The 17425-nt window shown below is 35.3% G+C and overlaps 2 protein-coding genes across 11 annotated transcripts in view; one reads left to right on the top strand and one right to left on the bottom strand.

Annotated features, from left to right (window-relative positions):
• FAM227B (family with sequence similarity 227 member B) overlaps positions 1–17425 on the top strand; it is a 199858-nt gene that overhangs the window by 70182 nt on the left and 112251 nt on the right. The gene's annotated exons all lie outside the window — the stretch shown is intronic.
• The window catches only part of FGF7 (fibroblast growth factor 7), a 59759-nt gene continuing 42491 nt past the window's right edge, over positions 158–17425 (bottom strand). For both annotated transcript variants that reach the window (XM_058737798.1, XM_058737799.1), the window contains exons 3-4: positions 2395–2498; positions 158–1295 (exon numbers count right to left, since the gene is read on the bottom strand). In XM_058737798.1, coding sequence (XP_058593781.1) covers positions 1101–1295; positions 2395–2498 — 299 coding nt within the window. In that variant the 3' untranslated portion in view covers positions 158–1100. The remainder of the gene's footprint in view (positions 1296–2394; positions 2499–17425) is intronic.

Below are 17425 nucleotides of genomic sequence, written 5' to 3' on the forward strand. Positions count from 1 at the left end.
TTGATATTGGTCATGGGGGGAGGGAGGGGAACCTTGTAGTTGAGCCAGATGGTTTTGTTATTGCTTTAGAATTAATAGCATATGAAACAGATACAGCTTATTAAGGTTTTTTTTTATAAATAACATAAACTTAAATAACAAAACAATAAAGTTCAAATACAACTTAAAATAGAGTTTAATGCTGTAACCACAGAGAAAAAGCATGATTATTGGTGGGAAGAACATTATTAAAAGTCATATTCCCAAATATGAATTATACAAAAGATAGATTATATTACTTGAAACAAAACTTAAAGATTTCTCAGTTTTACTTTTAGGGATTATAAAATGTTATTTTTGTGGCAAGTGAGATGAAATACAGTATTATCATCATTATTGCTATTTTATATACAAGATTTTTGAAAACATCCTTTTAGCAATACCCTTTCCATACGAGCAGCATTAGGAATTTTCTTCTTGTTAATAGGTACAAGCATATTCTAATACTATACTTTTGTAAAACTACTTATTTGACTCCATTCCATAATAGAATTTTTAAGAATATTCTTTCTTTTCTTATTAGAATTTAAGTGGCTTACAATTGCCACTAAAAAGTCTTTCAGATACTGCTCATCTTCCATAGTTAGTGTTGGCTTGATTATCTGACAAATCATTCCAGCAGCCTTTAGGTCTGACATATCTTATATAACATCATCTGCATTATTATTATTATAGCAGCCATTTTATAAGCAGATAGGAATATTTAAATAATCATTATCAGATAATCAAATCTAACATACTCTTAAGGGTAAATTAATTTAAGAAAAAACATTACTATTACTAACATCATGATTGTACAACCAGCTTTACAATTTTTTACAACTTTTAGTTACTAAATCTGATTTTGTGTATATTTTTCAAATCTTTCTTTAATGCAGTCTCTTAAAATAAACATACATGCGCAAGTCCAGCTTGATCAGTTTTTCAGTAGTTTTCCAGCCTTTCTTGGTTACTTAAAAAAAAAAAAAAAGAAGAAAAGAAAAGAAAAAAAGAAAAGAAAGAAAACAGTCCACTTAAAGAAATCTCCCTGCTGGAACTGGTTTCTTTTATACCATATATGATTATGTTATTGCCATAGGAAGAAAGTGGGCTGTTTTTTGTTCTTTCTTTGTTTTCTTCCCCCTTACAGGAACCCCTTTTTGATTTAAAGCAACAAACATTTCTCCTCCGCTGTGTGTCCATTTAGCTGATGCGTATGTATTGTAATGGTTTTCCAGAATTAATTCTTTGAAGTTGCAATCTTCATTGCATTCTTTCTGTTAAAATAATAAACAACATTATCCAAATGATTTTTAGAGGTACTCAATTAAACAAAGAGTAAGCAGTAATCTTTAGTAGAATTAAATCATATATGACTTTTTTTTTTGAGCTGGCCTAATGCAGTTTGTTAGATATAGATTAGCATATTTGCAAAAAAAAATAGGCATCTTAAAATTTTTTAAAAAGATAAAATGATACATATTTAGTTATGCAACACATTTTCAAATATCTAACTTTTTTTTGGCAGTCAGTTTTTACAATTCTTTAGTATGAGGAGCTGTTTCCCCCTGATGAGCAGCTCTGATATTACCAAATATCATTCCCAAATCACTCATTCCCTAACTGCTGAGAATTTGATATAATTAGCAGAGCGTCTCCCTCCCTCAGCTGAAGGACATATTTCACAACTTTTCTTCATTTGTTACTACACTGCCTGCAATGGTGATGGAATTTAAATTAATTTGTTCATCCATCCAACCATCCATTCATTCGTTCATTCATTCAATTAAACCGAGATTATTATGTAATTAGCCTGTGCCAGGTATTGTGCTGGACTATGGGAATACAAAGGAAACTCAATTATATTTTATTATGGTGGGATGAACTGTTACATGTTTCATATTGTAATAAAGTGGGAACAATGTGAATGCTCACAGTTCAAAGGCCACGATTGTGAGACTGATGTTGATAAACAAACTTCTGAATTTTTTTTCCCAAGAATTTTCATGTCAGCAATGTGCAGATTGGGTGAACCTTAACAAAAAGAGCTTTAATACTACTGACAGATGGAAATTTTGGGTTTTAAGTATCTAAAACGCACATGGAATTTCAGAGCTGGCAGTATCCTGAGAGGTTGGTTAACGTAACTCATTTTACAAATGAGGACACCAAAGCCCAGAGAGCTTAAGCAATTTGTCCAAGGTCCTGCAGAAAATGTTTTTTTTCCCTCAATGCTTGAATATGAAGTATTTTAATGAAATCATTAAATTATATGACTGAAGAAAAATTAGTTCCATTTTTACTTTCCAGAAAGGCAAGATGTTTTTGACAAAAATAAGTTTGAAAAATTAAGTCTAAGCTATCAATTATCAATACCTTTGCATAGAGTTTTCCTTCCTTATTCATTGCGAGATAGTATTCACTTTCCACTCCTTTGATTGCCACAATTCCAACTGCCACTGTCCTGATTTCCATGATATCTGCAAGGAATCACAGAAAGATAAGTCAGTTATTCACTCAGCTTTGCAGATCATCCAAGAATGACAATTTGTTCTTATTTCTTTTTCAATTGAAAGTTATTAAAATCATTAATGTGCGTGTTTACTCAGCCTGAGACCACCTACCCATATTACACATACAAATACAAGGGTAGTCCTTATTAAACATGGGAAGTTTAAACTATTTATTTTTTATTTTGTAGAAAAAGATATCTGGATTCAAAGGATTTAGCTTTTTATTCCCCACAATTACATCTCTAACTTACTATCATAATAATCATCATGATATCAGCTAATGTTTATTGATCTCATACCACATAATAAAGCATTATTCCAAGGCTCCAATGCATTAACTCATCTACTTGTCACCAAGGCTATGAGGCAAGTACTGTAGTTATTCCCATTTTACAGATCGAGAAGCCCAAGCACAGAGAAGTTATATAATTTGCCCAGATTCTCTCAGCTAGTAAGTGGCAGAAGGGAAATTTGAACCCAGACAGTGGCTCTTAATCATTACATACCATTAAAATGTATAATAAACTAATAATCTTTACTTTTCTCTTAAACTTTATCTTAAAAATTATTGCTAACAGAAAATTTCTGGAATTTAACAAGAATCAATGAAAGCAATTGTAAATGATGGTAACAGAACTACTGCCCTAAAAAAGATTAAATATTTTAAAGTGATAGTGAGTTTTTTGATACATGAAAGACTATTTAAAACCCAATTATGAATCTTGCTTATATGATATTTTATAACTTTATACCTTTCTGATTTTTAATCTTTGTTGAAATTGTTTCTACAACACATACAGTTACCACAAGAATGTTAACCTACTATTTTCTTTTATTATACATCTTTTCCTCCAATGCTATATTTTAATGACTCATATAAATGTAGTAAAATCTCGAGAAAAATTTTAAAACAATGTAGGAATTAAAAGTTTAGCAGACCTCTTTAAATAACTGCTGTTAATTATACTTTGAACATGAAGGTGTAACCATGAGACACTCGCTTCCCTGTGCCTAATAATATGCAAAGAAGGTTACAAGTGAAAACTATATGCGTTATGTCAAGTCTCTAAAAGCTGTTTTCCAAAATATTCACTCAGTTAAAGGAAAATCTGATTTCTTATTCCATGCCTTTGCTTCATCCTCTTATTTATTCTTTTCACTTCAATTTTCCTATCTGGAGAATAAAGTCAATACCCACTTCGTCAGGATTAATGCAGCCTAGCTAATATTTGTTATCTGTGTCACATGTATGCTGCATACAGGCCTTTTTCCCAGCATGCTATGCTTAGCGCTGACAAGAGGTTATCCAGTCGAGAGTTCTTGGGCTGTTCATATAAACTCAGGTCTATGAAGAAAGTGCAAAGGAATGGATATTAATCTTTTAAAGTATTTTTGAAGCATTGTCAGAATGTATAAATTGTAGAGTAATTTGAGGACACAAATTAAGGAAAACAGCCCTGATTTCATAACTCCAAAAGTTAAAATTGAATAATTTATTTCATTCTAAAATGTCAGACGAACAAATCATTTGGTTTTTAATAGCGTAATTTTTATTTTCTTTCTTAGAGTCAGGATAGGAAAAATAGCTTTCTGTCTGTAGATGTAAACAATGACTTGTGAATTGAATTGTTTGGTGTTATTAAAAATTCAATAAACTATTTCATTATATACCCCGATTTTACTAAAAGGCAGATGAAGAGTAGTCAAAGACTTCATTTACAACAACTACTGGAATCAACAAATGAAATAATTATCAAGATTTTGGTCACAATTAAGCTATGCTTTCATAAGTAGTTGATAATAATACGATTGAACAGCTACTGGATAAAACACATTACCATTATCTTTCATTATTTCATGAATCTAGGAAGTCATAATAATAAGCAAATTCAAAATGAAAAACAATGATAAGGAAAGAGAACTGAGGAACTCTCTATCCACATCAAACCAAAGAATTCTCATTTCCACAATACTTTCATAGAGTTCAGTGATTCCACTTTATCAATAGAGGAGGACACTAAGTGTAAATAATAATTATGCTTCAATGCATGTTTTATAATATCATTGCCACTAGTAAAACTTAAGACCTGCTTCTGATTTGCTACATCTTTTGAAGATCTCAATGTTCTGATGAGAGCATAGAAAATGATTAGATTCTAGCATGTGCTTGTAGACTATAGATTAAAGAAGGAAGCAGTAATAAGGGAGCACATGTGAGGATACTTCAAGTGACACCTACAGATCTTCCTCTTTATCACTGGGAACACTGTAAATATTAAATACTAAAGAAAGTGAAAACACATTTTCACCACATTTTTAAACATCTCATATTTTCTGAAATACTGTAATGCTATGCAAAATTATTTTCTATTGTTAACAAACAATTCTGTTAATCCTACACATCTAGCACAACTAGAATTTCATTGTGGATTTAGATCACATGTGATTTATGCATGCTGAATTTAGGAACAAGATGTGGAAAACTGCTGTCACTTTAAACTCAGTATCATTGTAAAACTCAACCACATTATCAGTCCCACCCCAGGAGACATAGCATCTCCCTAACTTTTCTCCTTGTACTCATTCTCAAAATTAGCCAGATTCGAAATGATCCTTGACTTCTCCAACTCCTATCCTTATGTCTTAGCCTCAACATCCATTGGGCCTAGAAGTTGAGGAAATGGGCATAGCAAGAGGAATGAGCAAATGGGATAGAAATAATTTTAAGCATTGCTACCAAGTACGTGTTGAGTATTTGTGTTCTATCATATTTGCCGAGAAGAGCTATGTTTGGCATCGAGGTGGTTCATTCCAGTAATGTTCCACTTCCTAACTGGTCCTCTTCACTACAAGGGGATCAGCCAGAAAGAATCAAAAGAAATGCTTCCCGGAACTCGGCAGCTTGCTGGGAAAAATTCCAGGATGTAAGGACACCAAGGGAACTATTTGGAGTGGCTTGGGACACATTTGTTGTTTTTGTCCTTCTGTCTGAATAGTCCCCAATTAAGTGTAATATAAATATAAGTTGCTTTTCTTGGCTAGATGTGAAAGTGAAAAGGCTTAAGATTTTTTTTCTAATTTTTTTCCTAATTTTTTTCTAAGCTACAGCTTATTAGAGAAGATAAGCATTTTTACAGAGGATTAAAAAACAAAACAAAACAAAACAAAAACAAAACAAACAACAACAAAAAAACCTAATTCAGAGGGGAAGCCAGAAAGAAAAAAATCTAAAGAGTCTAAGGAATCCAAACTATCATTAAGAATATAGCAAAAGGAACAAATTGAAGTAGAAGAGAAAGAGAACATATATGCAGAATGCTGAGCATAGTTAAGTGCCCAATAAACTGTTTTCTTTAGAAATGAATAGTTTTGCTGTTCTAACCAACAATGGTGAGTCTGGTCTTTCAGAGAAGCATTGGCAACAGCATCTCATGCTTTTTGTAACAATAAGGAGAAAAGCTAGTGGAAATTAGGTCATTCCCCTACTAGAAAGCAGTGGAACACAGGTTGGAGACAGCTTCCTGGGGAAGTGGGGGGTGGGTATTCCTCACGCGTATTAAGACATAAAGAAACACTGGTGAAGACTCATTGTGCTAAATGAATGCTGACACAGGTGGGAATGAATGACAGCACCAGAAGGAAGATCCCTAGTGACACTGAAGTTCTGAATAGGAACATGAAAGACATGAGAGCACAGGTGTTTTTTTCATTTCTTCTGCTGCTTTAATCTCATGACTTTAGAAGTGAAAAAAAAAAAAAAGCTATGAAAATAAACACCTGGCTGTTAACAATAGTGTTGAAAGTAGAACTTGCCTTTCTGCCTGGGACTTTAGAATAACCGAAAAAAAGCCTCCTGGAGTTTTCTGTGCATTTTATAAAGAATGCATTAGTTAAGATTAGGTTTGGTTGGAACAAACCATTTATTTCCACATGCAATAAACATTGGGAGAGGTGACAACGCTGCTCCACAAAACATTTGGGAGTTTCCAGGCTCCATTCAGGTCACTGTTCCACAACCACTTTGTTCTCATAATATAAGGTAGAACACACATTCCAGGTGGAGTGTGAAATAAAGGAAGAAAATGTGGGTGCAAAGGGATTCTGCTAGCTGCCCTTCATGGAAGATTTCTGAGGGTTGCCCTGGGACACCACTTAATCAGCTAGACCTTGGTCACAAGCAGGAATGTCCTGAGAATGTACAATAGTTGCAGAAAATTTATAGCTAATCCTAAACTAAATGAGTTACTTTAGGCCAAATAATTTCAAAAGAAAATGTATACAAAATTTTTAAATAATCATAAAATATTGTATCTAATGAGAACTGTGGATATATTTTAATGTTTTGTCTATAGATGGTAGTTTCAGGAAGTAATTATATATTCTATAATAGCATATATATAAATAGAATAATATATAATACATATATATGTATACCATTACGTGTGTGTGTGTGTGTGTGTGTGTGTGTGTGTGTGTGTGTGTGTAATGGTTAAGGTTTCTCATTCAACAATAAAGCCTTGACAGAAAATCATAAAAATAATTTAACATTTAAAAAAAGTTATTAGGGGCACCTTAGTGGCTCAGTCAGTTAAATGTCCGACTCTTGATTTTGGCTCAGGTCATGGTCTCACAGTCTGTGAGATCAAGCCCCATGATGGGTTCAGTGCTAATAGTGTGGAGCCCGCTTGGGATTCTCTCTCTCTCTCTCTCTCTCTCTCTCTCTCTCTCTCTCTCTCTGTTTCTCTCTCTAAATAAGTAAATAAACTACAACAGAAAGAACTTTTTTAAAAGTTATTATTTGATTATTTGCTGATACCAGTTCTTAGTTTTAATGTGCCCAAAACAGTATATTTGGTCAAGGACAGAATTAAATGTTCTGATTGGTCTAATAATCATTGAACTATTGTCTCCCTCATCTTCAACTTTAAAATTATTTTTAGTTATCATACTAGCTCACCTATGTTAATATATATATAATTTTATATATATATTTTATATATTTATATATTTTAATTATATTTAAAATATAATTTAATTATATAATTTATTTATATAAATTTAAATATTAAATATATTAAACTTATATAATTTAATTATATAAAAAATAAAAATATATCTTAAATATTAAATATATTTAAATTTTAATATTTAAATTATAAATAAATTTAAATATTAAATATATTAAAATTATATAATTTAATTATATAAAATATATTTTGTATATTTATATATATAATATATATTATACATATAATTTTATATTATATATATATCTTCTCAATCTTTAAAATATAAAGCTTAAAAGGTTCAGGGAAAAGAAATACCAAGGGACTGGGATAGGGGGATTTTTGTGTGATGAAACAACTAAATATTTTTATCCTTATCAACTCATGAAAAGACACGGACAAACCCTAAGTGCGTATTACCAAGTGAAAAAGGCCAGTCTGAAAAGGCTGCACCACATGCTGTATGACATTCCAACTCTATGACATTCTGGAAAAGGCAAAACTGTGGAGATAGTAAAAAGGTTAGTGGTTGCCAGGGGTTGCAGGTAAGTGAGAGGAGTAAATAGGCAAAGAACAGAGGGTTTTTAAAGTGGTAAAAATACTCTGTATGATAACATAATGGATACATGTCCAAACCCATAGTGTGCAACACCAAGAGTAAACCCTGAAGTAAACTATGGACTAGGTGATAACAATGTGTCAATGCAGGCTCATTAATTGTAACAAATGTACCATTCTGGTGGGGGATGTTGACAATGGGGGAGGCCTGTGAACCTAAAGCTGCTTTAAAATATATATGTGTGTGTTGTGTGTGTGTGTGTGTGTGTGTGTGTGTATAAATATATATATTAACATATATATTAATATACAAATATACATTAATATATATAAATATATATATATATATATTAATGTTTATTTATCTTTGTGAGAGGAAGAGAGACAGAGCTGAAGTCCAGGAGGCACAGAGAGAGAGGGAGACACGAAATCCAAAGCAGGTTCTAGGCTCTGAGCTGTCAGCACAGAGCCCAACATGGAGCTTGAACCCATGGACGGGGGGGGATCATGACTTGAGCCAAAGTCAAAAGTTTCACCCACATAGCCGCTCAGTTGCCCCTAAAAATAAGTTCTTAATAAAAAACTTTAAAAGGTAAAGTTAAAATACCTTAAAATCATAAATGCTGTTGGTAATAGGGACAAAGAATTAGCATCAATTTTTAAAGTACATTAGGGAAACAGCTAAAATGCTGGAAGTAGATGGTGGAGAATTTTTTTAAAAGTAATAGCAATTTATGCCAAGATTCCTCATTTATTTATTGTAAGCATGAAACAGGTTTAAATAATAAATAGGCAAAAATATTTAGATAAACTTATGAATGATTAAGCCACGGAAAAAAAAAAACAGGTAACTCATTTTAGGCATGTTCTTTAGTTTGTAAGGGTGACATCCTAGGTAATTAATTGATTCTATTGTTGACCATGTTGTTGACAAAAATATTAACAAGGCTAAATGGCTACTTTACTTGACATTGTTTCATTTCTCATGTTCTATTATTTTTTAAGTTTTTATTTAAATTCCAGTTAATAACATATAGTGTAATATTAGTTTTAGTAGTAGAATTTTGTGATTCATCACTTACATCAACACCTAGTACTAATCACAAATGTCCTCCTTAATACCTATCACCCATTTAACCCATTCCCCCACCTACCTCCCCTCCAGCAGCCCTGTTCATTCTCTGTAGTTAAGAGTCTTTTTTATGGTTTGACTGTCTCTTTTATTATTGTATGATCTGACCTCTCATGTTTTTTTTTTTAACTCTATCATTAGGCTACCACAATCATTAACAATCTGATGTGTCCATGTAGTATGTTTTACATCTTAGGAAGCAAATTTATTTTTACTTATACACATAAACTTCTCTTAAACATAAATTCAGGTCCACAAAAAAGGCAAATTCTTATATTTGTCTTATATATGATAATAGGTATACTGTAGACCAAAAAAACCATGTACAGTAAGTTTGGTGGCTAACTTAATATCTGCATACTATATGTATTTTCTGAGTAACTCCCTGGTTTTTGATTTGGAGGGGAGGATTTCATAAGCTTACATAGTTCATTCTTCTACAGATCTTTGTGGATCTGTAAAAACATCTCTTCCCACTCTGCAGTTGAAAAAAAGAGTGGTAAATTTAGTTTCTTCATTCTTGTATTTTCTGGAATAAGAGGACATAGCACATGGGACAAAACAGATTAGAAGGTCAGAGTTGATAGGATACTGATTCTGCCAACATTACTTAATACTTTTCCAAGCAACCTACTTTTAGATCTCTTAATTTCCCTGTGAAAGATTTTTAAAGTACATAAAACAAGAATATTACTCATAGGGGCACCCTGGGTGGCTCAGTCAGTTAAGCATCTGACTTCAGCTCAGGTCATGATCTCACAGTTCGTGAGTTCAAGCCCCACGTCAGGCTCCATGCCAACAGCTCAGAGCCTGGAGCCTGCTTCAGATTCTGTGTCTACCTCTCACTCTGTTCCTCCCCTGCTTGTACTCCCTCTCTCTGTCTCTCTCTCTCTCTCAAAAATAAATAAACATTAAAAAAAAAAAAAGAATATTACTCATTCAGGAACCTTGCCATTTTCAAGTCTATCTTCATCCCAGTTAAAGCTAGAATCTTTAAAGATAGAGCATCTTTTCATATGCTTATTTGCTATCTGTGTATCTCCTTTGGTAATAAATCTGTTCAGATATTTTGCCCACTTTTAATTGGGTTGTTGAAATTCAAAAGATTTTTTTAATACCCCTAACCCCAATATGTGGAGGGATAAGATTAACTATATTCTTCACTGACTGTCAGAGTGCAACAAAAATCTGGTGGGCAACAGACAGGCAGGGGCTAGAGGAAAAGGGTTTGGAAATGGGACAATATGAACATACTGTCATAACTGGACCTGAAAGGGAAGGTGTCCACATATAATTAACAATACTCCTACCATTCAACAGTTATATTTTGTGGACAGTTGGTCCATAAAAGAAAGCCAGCAAACATTACAAGTTCTATTCCCTAATTACAACTGAGCCTGAAAGATACCCTAAGCCTGTGCATCAATATTCTTCATTCCAGGAACAGAAAATATAATACGAATAAAGGCACGAATAGCAGGAGTAAGAGGGACTTGAAGGAAGGGAAAACACTGACTTCATAAAGTTTTACAGTGATAAGATCTTTGGAAACCAACTACTCTGTATGTCTTTAGAAAGATGCATTTACTCAATTTTGATGGTATTGCCAATATGTTGAATCAATGAATTTCTTCAGTATGCTGCATAGTAAATTATTTCCCTCAGATCTTTCTTTACTGAACATGAAGAAGAGTTAGTTACCAAGTACAGCTCTCCAAGAGGAGAGGTTTTGTCTCTCAATTGAGCCTAGCACAGAATTGGCTCGCAGTGATTTGTTGAATGTTGCATGAATGTATCAACTTCACACCCTTCATATGCTTGTAAGCAACTGTTAAAATCTCCCTCAGCCTCCTCTTCAAGAGTATCTCTGGAAGAAGTAGCAGTTTTGTGTATAGATAGATAGATAGATAGATAGATAGATAGTACTCAGTGAAATGTATTTACCTTTAACTGAGAAAGAATTCTTTGAAGCAAATATATTTGAAAGCAGAATAATGTAAGTTTCGCATTGACTGATGTAGATAAATTGCTTATGAGAAAATGAATGCTCGTGTACAATTTTAAATGTATTTCGGTCCTAAATTTATTGTTAAGATAGTTTATTGGGCCTACATTTTCTGGTAAACAGCTTCTATCATGAACTAAGTTTTATCAGAATGTCAAAAGTATATAAGATACGTGTACTTAACGTCATGTAGCTGCCAGTATTTTGTTTTCAAATGTCCACCTAGACCAAAAGGAGGTGACCTTTAGCAACGTATACATATTATTTAAAATTGACTTCTTCAAAAGTTATAGGAAAACAGACAGACAAACACCAAATTATATTAGGCTCAAATAAATTTGTTCCAGAAGGTAAGCAGAGTGACTGCTTAACATGGAAGACAGATCTCTTTTTTTCGGGCTAGTGTTTGGATTAGGACTATTAGGTGGATATTCTGTGCACATGCTGACTTCGTTGCCTGGAGGCAATGATTCAGTGTTTGAATTTGGGAAAGAAGTGAGTTCACTTTCCCCATGTTTCTTTATTATCTTTCAGTCAGAGTAGGTGACACAAAGGGCTTTGTGGAGATGGCGACCCCCAGCAGGCTCTAGGTTCTTTTACTTCTCCTGTGAACCCTAGAATCCACTATTATAAGATAACACAATTAATATATTTGGTTAATAATACTAATCTTATCTTTGGATCACTTTACCCCCAAAAAGCATGCCCCATAACTGTTAAGTAACAGATCTAAGACAGAACCTTGGAAAGTACTAAAAGAAATTAGAAAACTAATCAAATCAAAGCCAGCAAGAAAGAAACACAAGTAGATAAATTGTTACCGAAACCCAGGAAGTGTAATTCCCATCAAACCAGCATGAAACTCAAATTAGTTACAAATTATTGCATAATTTCTGGAATCAAATATAACTGAAATGTCCTGTTTAAGAGTATTGATGCCACACCATCATTTCATTGGATGTGGGTGGTGGGAGGGGTACATCAGTTACAGTTCTTATCAATCCTATATCAATTCTATAATGATGTAAAAAAAAAACACTTAAATGATTTTTCAGGTGAAGTAAAAAGAATCATGTCATTCTTTTAGAGATTTATTCAGAAAACAAAGCATTAGAAAATCTGTAGAAAGTACATTAGTGTGTGGTACAGTGATGGCAGTGTTTCCTTTTTAAAGAATTTAAGTTGCAACAGCTGATTTCAGCAGGGTTAGAACTATGGCAGAATTAGAAACAAACTATTCAGTTGTTTAACAAATAGGATGATTCCAGTGGCATATTACTATAGTATGTCATGGGAATATCCTTGAACTGTATTGCACAGAATTATATTTCTATGCCAATTTACTGATCTTTTTCTTCTCATTTATTGCCTCTCTGGAACACAAGGCGGGCAGTTTTCTCCCTGAATCAGACAGGAAGAAATTCTCTTTGTTTGCTCTGCATTCCCTGTACCTTCTAAACTTTTATTCAGAAACTATTTTTTATCTGATCATGTAAAGCATTTACAACACTTTACTACATTCTAAAAATGGCTCCAAAATTATCACAAGAGATGCAGATGATATAATCCCAGAATATGTGAGAAAAATATCTCTCCTCACCACCTAGAAAATCTCTCCTGTTTTCTGGCTTTTCCCAAAATCTAAAGTATCTTCAATAGGAAACCAAAATTTTCATTACATAGGATTTGAGATAAGGTTCAGAAATCCCAGAAATACTTGGGAGAGGTAACATAGGGACACAAATATATTCATACTATGGTATAAGTGACTATATCTTCTCTGAAAGCAGAATTTGATTTTGCTTGAGGGGAATAAGTACAAGTCTACCAAGAATGAATCTGAAAGGGGAAAATGAGAGGGGAGTTCCGGAAGATGGCGGCGTAGGAGGACGCTGGGCTCACCGCGCGTCCTGCTGATCACTTAGATTCCACCTACACCTGCCTAAATAACCCAGAAAACCGCCAGAGGATTAGCAGAACAGAGTCTCCAGAGCCAAGCGCAGACGAGAGGCCCACGGAAGAGGGTAGGAAGGGCGGCGAGGCGGTGCGCGCTCCACGGACTGGCGGGAGGGAGCCGGGGCGGAGGGGCGGCTCGCCGGCCAAGCGGAGCCCCTGAGTCTGGCTGGCAAAAGTGGAGGCGCCGGACGGACTGTGTTCCGACAGCAAGCGCGACTTAGCGTCTGGGAGGTCATAAGTTAACAGCTCTGCTCAGAAAGCGGGAAGGCTGGAGGACAAAGGGAGGGAGAGCTGCTGAGCCCCCGGACGGCAGAGCTCAGCTTGGCGGGGAACAAAGGTGCTCGCCAGCGCCATCTCCCCCGCCCACCCCCCAGCCAAAATCCCAAAGAGAACCAGTTCCTGCCAGGGAACTTGCTCGCTCCACACAAACACCCAACTCTGCTTCTGCGGAGCCAAACCTCCGGCAGCGGATCTGACTCCCTCCCGCTGCCACAGGGCCCCTCCTGAAGTGGATCATCTAAGGAGAAGCAAGCTAAGCCTGCCCCTCCTGCCCCCATGCACCTTGCCTACCCACCCCAGCTAATTCGCCAGATCCCCAGCACCACAAGCCTGGCAGTGTGCAAGTAGCCCAGACGGGCCACGCCACCCCACAGTGAATCCCGCCCCTAGGAGAGGGGAAGAGAAGGCACACACCAGTCTGACTGTGACCCCAGCGGTGGGCTGGGGGCAGACATCAGGTCGGACTGCGGCCCCGCCCACCAACTCCAGTTATACACCACAGCACAGGGGAAGTGCCCTGCAGGTCCTCACCACTCCAGGGACTATCCAAGATGACCAAACGGAAGAATTCCCCTCAGAAGAATCTCCAGGAAATAACAACAGCCAATGAACTGATCAAAAAGGATTTAAATAATATAACAGAAAGTGAATTTAGAATAATAGTCATAAAATTAATCGCTGGGCTTGAAAACAGTATACAGGACAGCAGAGAATCTCTTGCCACAGAGATCAAGGGACTAAGGAACAGTCACGAGGAGCTGAAAAGCGCTTTAAACGAAATGCAAAACAAAATGGAAACGACGACGGCTCGGATTGAAGAGGCAGAGGAGAGAATAGGTGAACTAGAAGATAAAGTTATGGAAAAAGAGGAAGCTGAGAGAAAGAGAGATAAAAAAATCCAGGAGTATGAGGGGAAAATTAGAGAACTAAGTGATACACTAAAAAGAAATAATATACGCATAATTGGTATCCCAGAGGAGGAAGAGAGAGGGAAAGGTGCTGAAGGGGTACTTGAAGAAATTATAGCTGAGAACTTCCCGGATCAGGGGAAGGAAAAAGGCATTGAAATCCAAGAGGCACAGAGAACTCCCTTCAGACGTAACTTGAATCGATCTTCTGCACGACATATCATAGTGAAACTGGCAAAATACAAGGATAAAGAGAAAATTCTGAAAGCAGCAAGGGATAAACGTGCCCTCACATATAAAGGGAGACCTATAAGACTCCTGACTGATCTCTCCTTTGAAACTTGGCAGGCCAGAAAGGCTTGGCACGATATCTTCAGTGTGCTAAACAGAAAAAATATGCAGCCGAGAATCCTTTATCCAGCAAGTCTGTCATTTAGAATAGAAGGAGAGATAAAGGTCTTCCCAAACAAAACAAAAACTGAAGGAATTTGTCACCATGAAAGGGGAAAATGATCATGAAAGAAAGAAGCTATGGAAAGTTGCATTAACATTTTACTTACAGGTACCTCTAGAAGTTAAGACATCTTAGGCTTCATCTAATCTATAAAGACAACGGTTTAGAAGATAAACCACACATCCACTTCATCCCTCTATTGTAACTATTAATGTGTCCTGTGAAATTTTGCTGTGTGGTAGACATTTAATGTAATCTTCCCTCTCTCCCTCTTTAACTTGTATTTAAATGTTTTGTCACCCAGACCATAAGGGAATTCTAAACAATGTGGTTTCAGATCTTGCTGGTAATCAGCATTAAAGCATGATTTAATGCCATTTTGGCTATTGGTTTTCTTAAGAATTTTTAAGCACACATTCTTTGCTACCAGTTTAAACAGTGATGTTCTAATGCAGAGTAGTTACATTTCTCACAGAAATTCAAGTGAAAGGAAAAAGAGGAAGAAATAAATCATCAGAGTTTACAGAAGATACTTACAATACTAAAAAGGAGATCCAGAGCCCCTAGCTCTTCCTAGAAACTCACATTGGCCCACTCTGTTACCAAATATGTATCTTGCACTTCTGTTCCCATCGCCACCATGTCAGTCCAGAACTTATTATTTGTACCTCAACTATTATTTCAGTTTCCTGCCTAGATGCCTGCCTCCAGGGAGCATGTTATAAAAGTTACTGTTCTGCTGTATAACTTTCAATGGTACACTCTATTGAAAAGCAAAACAAATTCAAACTTCTTATACTTGGCATTCAAAGCCTTCCAAAATCTAATCCAGTCTACTTTTACAATTTTCACCTATTATTCCTTTACAACTTACGTGAGCTGTTGGCCCCAAACAAACTGATTTACTCGTCTTCCTCTCCCACACAAATTGCCAGGTACTTTGTCTGCTTCTGCCCACCATACGCATAACTACAGAGAATCTCCATTTCTGTATTTCCCAAACATTTCCTCATGGATTGGCTGAATGGAATCATGTGATGAATTCTTTTAAAAATGTCAAATGCCCAGTTCTTACTTCTCAGAAAGTCTGATCCAGTAGGTCTGAGGTGAGGCTTTGGGATCAGTATTTTAACAGCTTACACTAACTTGAGTGACACTTTTCTTTCAAAGCCAAATGAAATTCAAGTGTCTGCATAATGTTTTACATAGTTTTCTGATCTGTTATCTCTTTTACTTTAAGAACAACACATTGCTGTGCCTTTAGTTACACTCACCTCTACTCTTCTGTTGTTATTGATAATTTTAGCACTTTTTTAATCATCTGAATTTTAAGCCATTTGTGGAGACTATCTTATACTTCTGGAAATCCCTAGTACTTGGAAGACTCTCATTAAATGCTGAAGTAGATAGAATGATACATAAAACCCTCGTAACTAGTGTGTCATAAATCAGCAAATGAAAGTTAGTAATTATTCCAGGCTTAAGGAATTAATGAGTTTCCTAATCATACTAAGCAGCAGAAGAACTAAGATTAAAAGATTAAACTGGGGGGCACTTGGGTGGCTCAGTCGGTTAAGCGTCCGACTTCGGCTCGGGTCATGATCTCGCGGTCCGTGAGTTCGAGCCCCGCATCAGGCTCTGTGCTGACAGCTTAGAGCCTGGAGCCTGCTTCCGATTCTGTGTCTCCCTCTCTCTCTGACCCTCCCCCATTCATGCTCTGTCTCTCTGTGTCTCAAAAATAAACAAACATTAAAAAAAATTAAAAATAAATAAAATAAAATAAAAGATTAAACTGGAAGTATTTGTTAAGTTTCCTTATAATTTTGATTATGCTTTTGGAGTTTATCTAATTAGATAAGAAAGCACAAAATTCCATGGTTCATTCAAACAATAGTTCATCTCAGATTATGTCTCATGATGCCAACTCAAAGAAGTAGAGACAAGCTCCAAAATTTCTACTTTTTTAACCAGTTGTAGGTTTTTCCTTTTTAGTTTTGGCAAAACCTCGCTTTACCTTATTTATATTTTGAGCATGCAACACTTCCATGCATAAAAACTTTCTCGTGTTTTCTGTTTGCTGTGTAATGTAGCACATCTCTTTCTCTGCCTTGCTTCTAGCACATTAAGGCTTTAAGAAATGCACGCTAGTCCTACAATTTCATGAGATGTCTAATAAGCCTGTGTTCTTCTTATCCGTATTATTATGATTTCATAAACATTGAATATGGTTCATCTTAAATATTTATTATTATAGATGGTATCCCAAATTTTTTTAGCCTGTGTCATATATGTCTTATATCACTCATTCATTCTAATTCTAGGATATTTCCATTGTACTGTGTAGCCTTTATTAATGCTAAGCAAAGAAGACAACATCTGTATTCCAGATGTAGATATATCATGTTTATGCAGAACTATTATAATATGTTCTGTTTTGTGTCTTACTTTCTTCCTGATGATGCCCGTTACTTTATTGGTCTTTTGGCTACAATTGCACACTAAGATATTATCTTTAGGAAAACATCCAAAGTGATTTCTTAGTGCCTTTTTTGTGAGGAAGTTATTATTCAGAGCCTTTTATCTTATACATATAATT

This window comes from Neofelis nebulosa, chromosome 7 (assembly GCF_028018385.1).
Source record: "Neofelis nebulosa isolate mNeoNeb1 chromosome 7, mNeoNeb1.pri, whole genome shotgun sequence".
Lineage (NCBI taxonomy): Eukaryota > Metazoa > Chordata > Mammalia > Carnivora > Felidae > Neofelis > Neofelis nebulosa.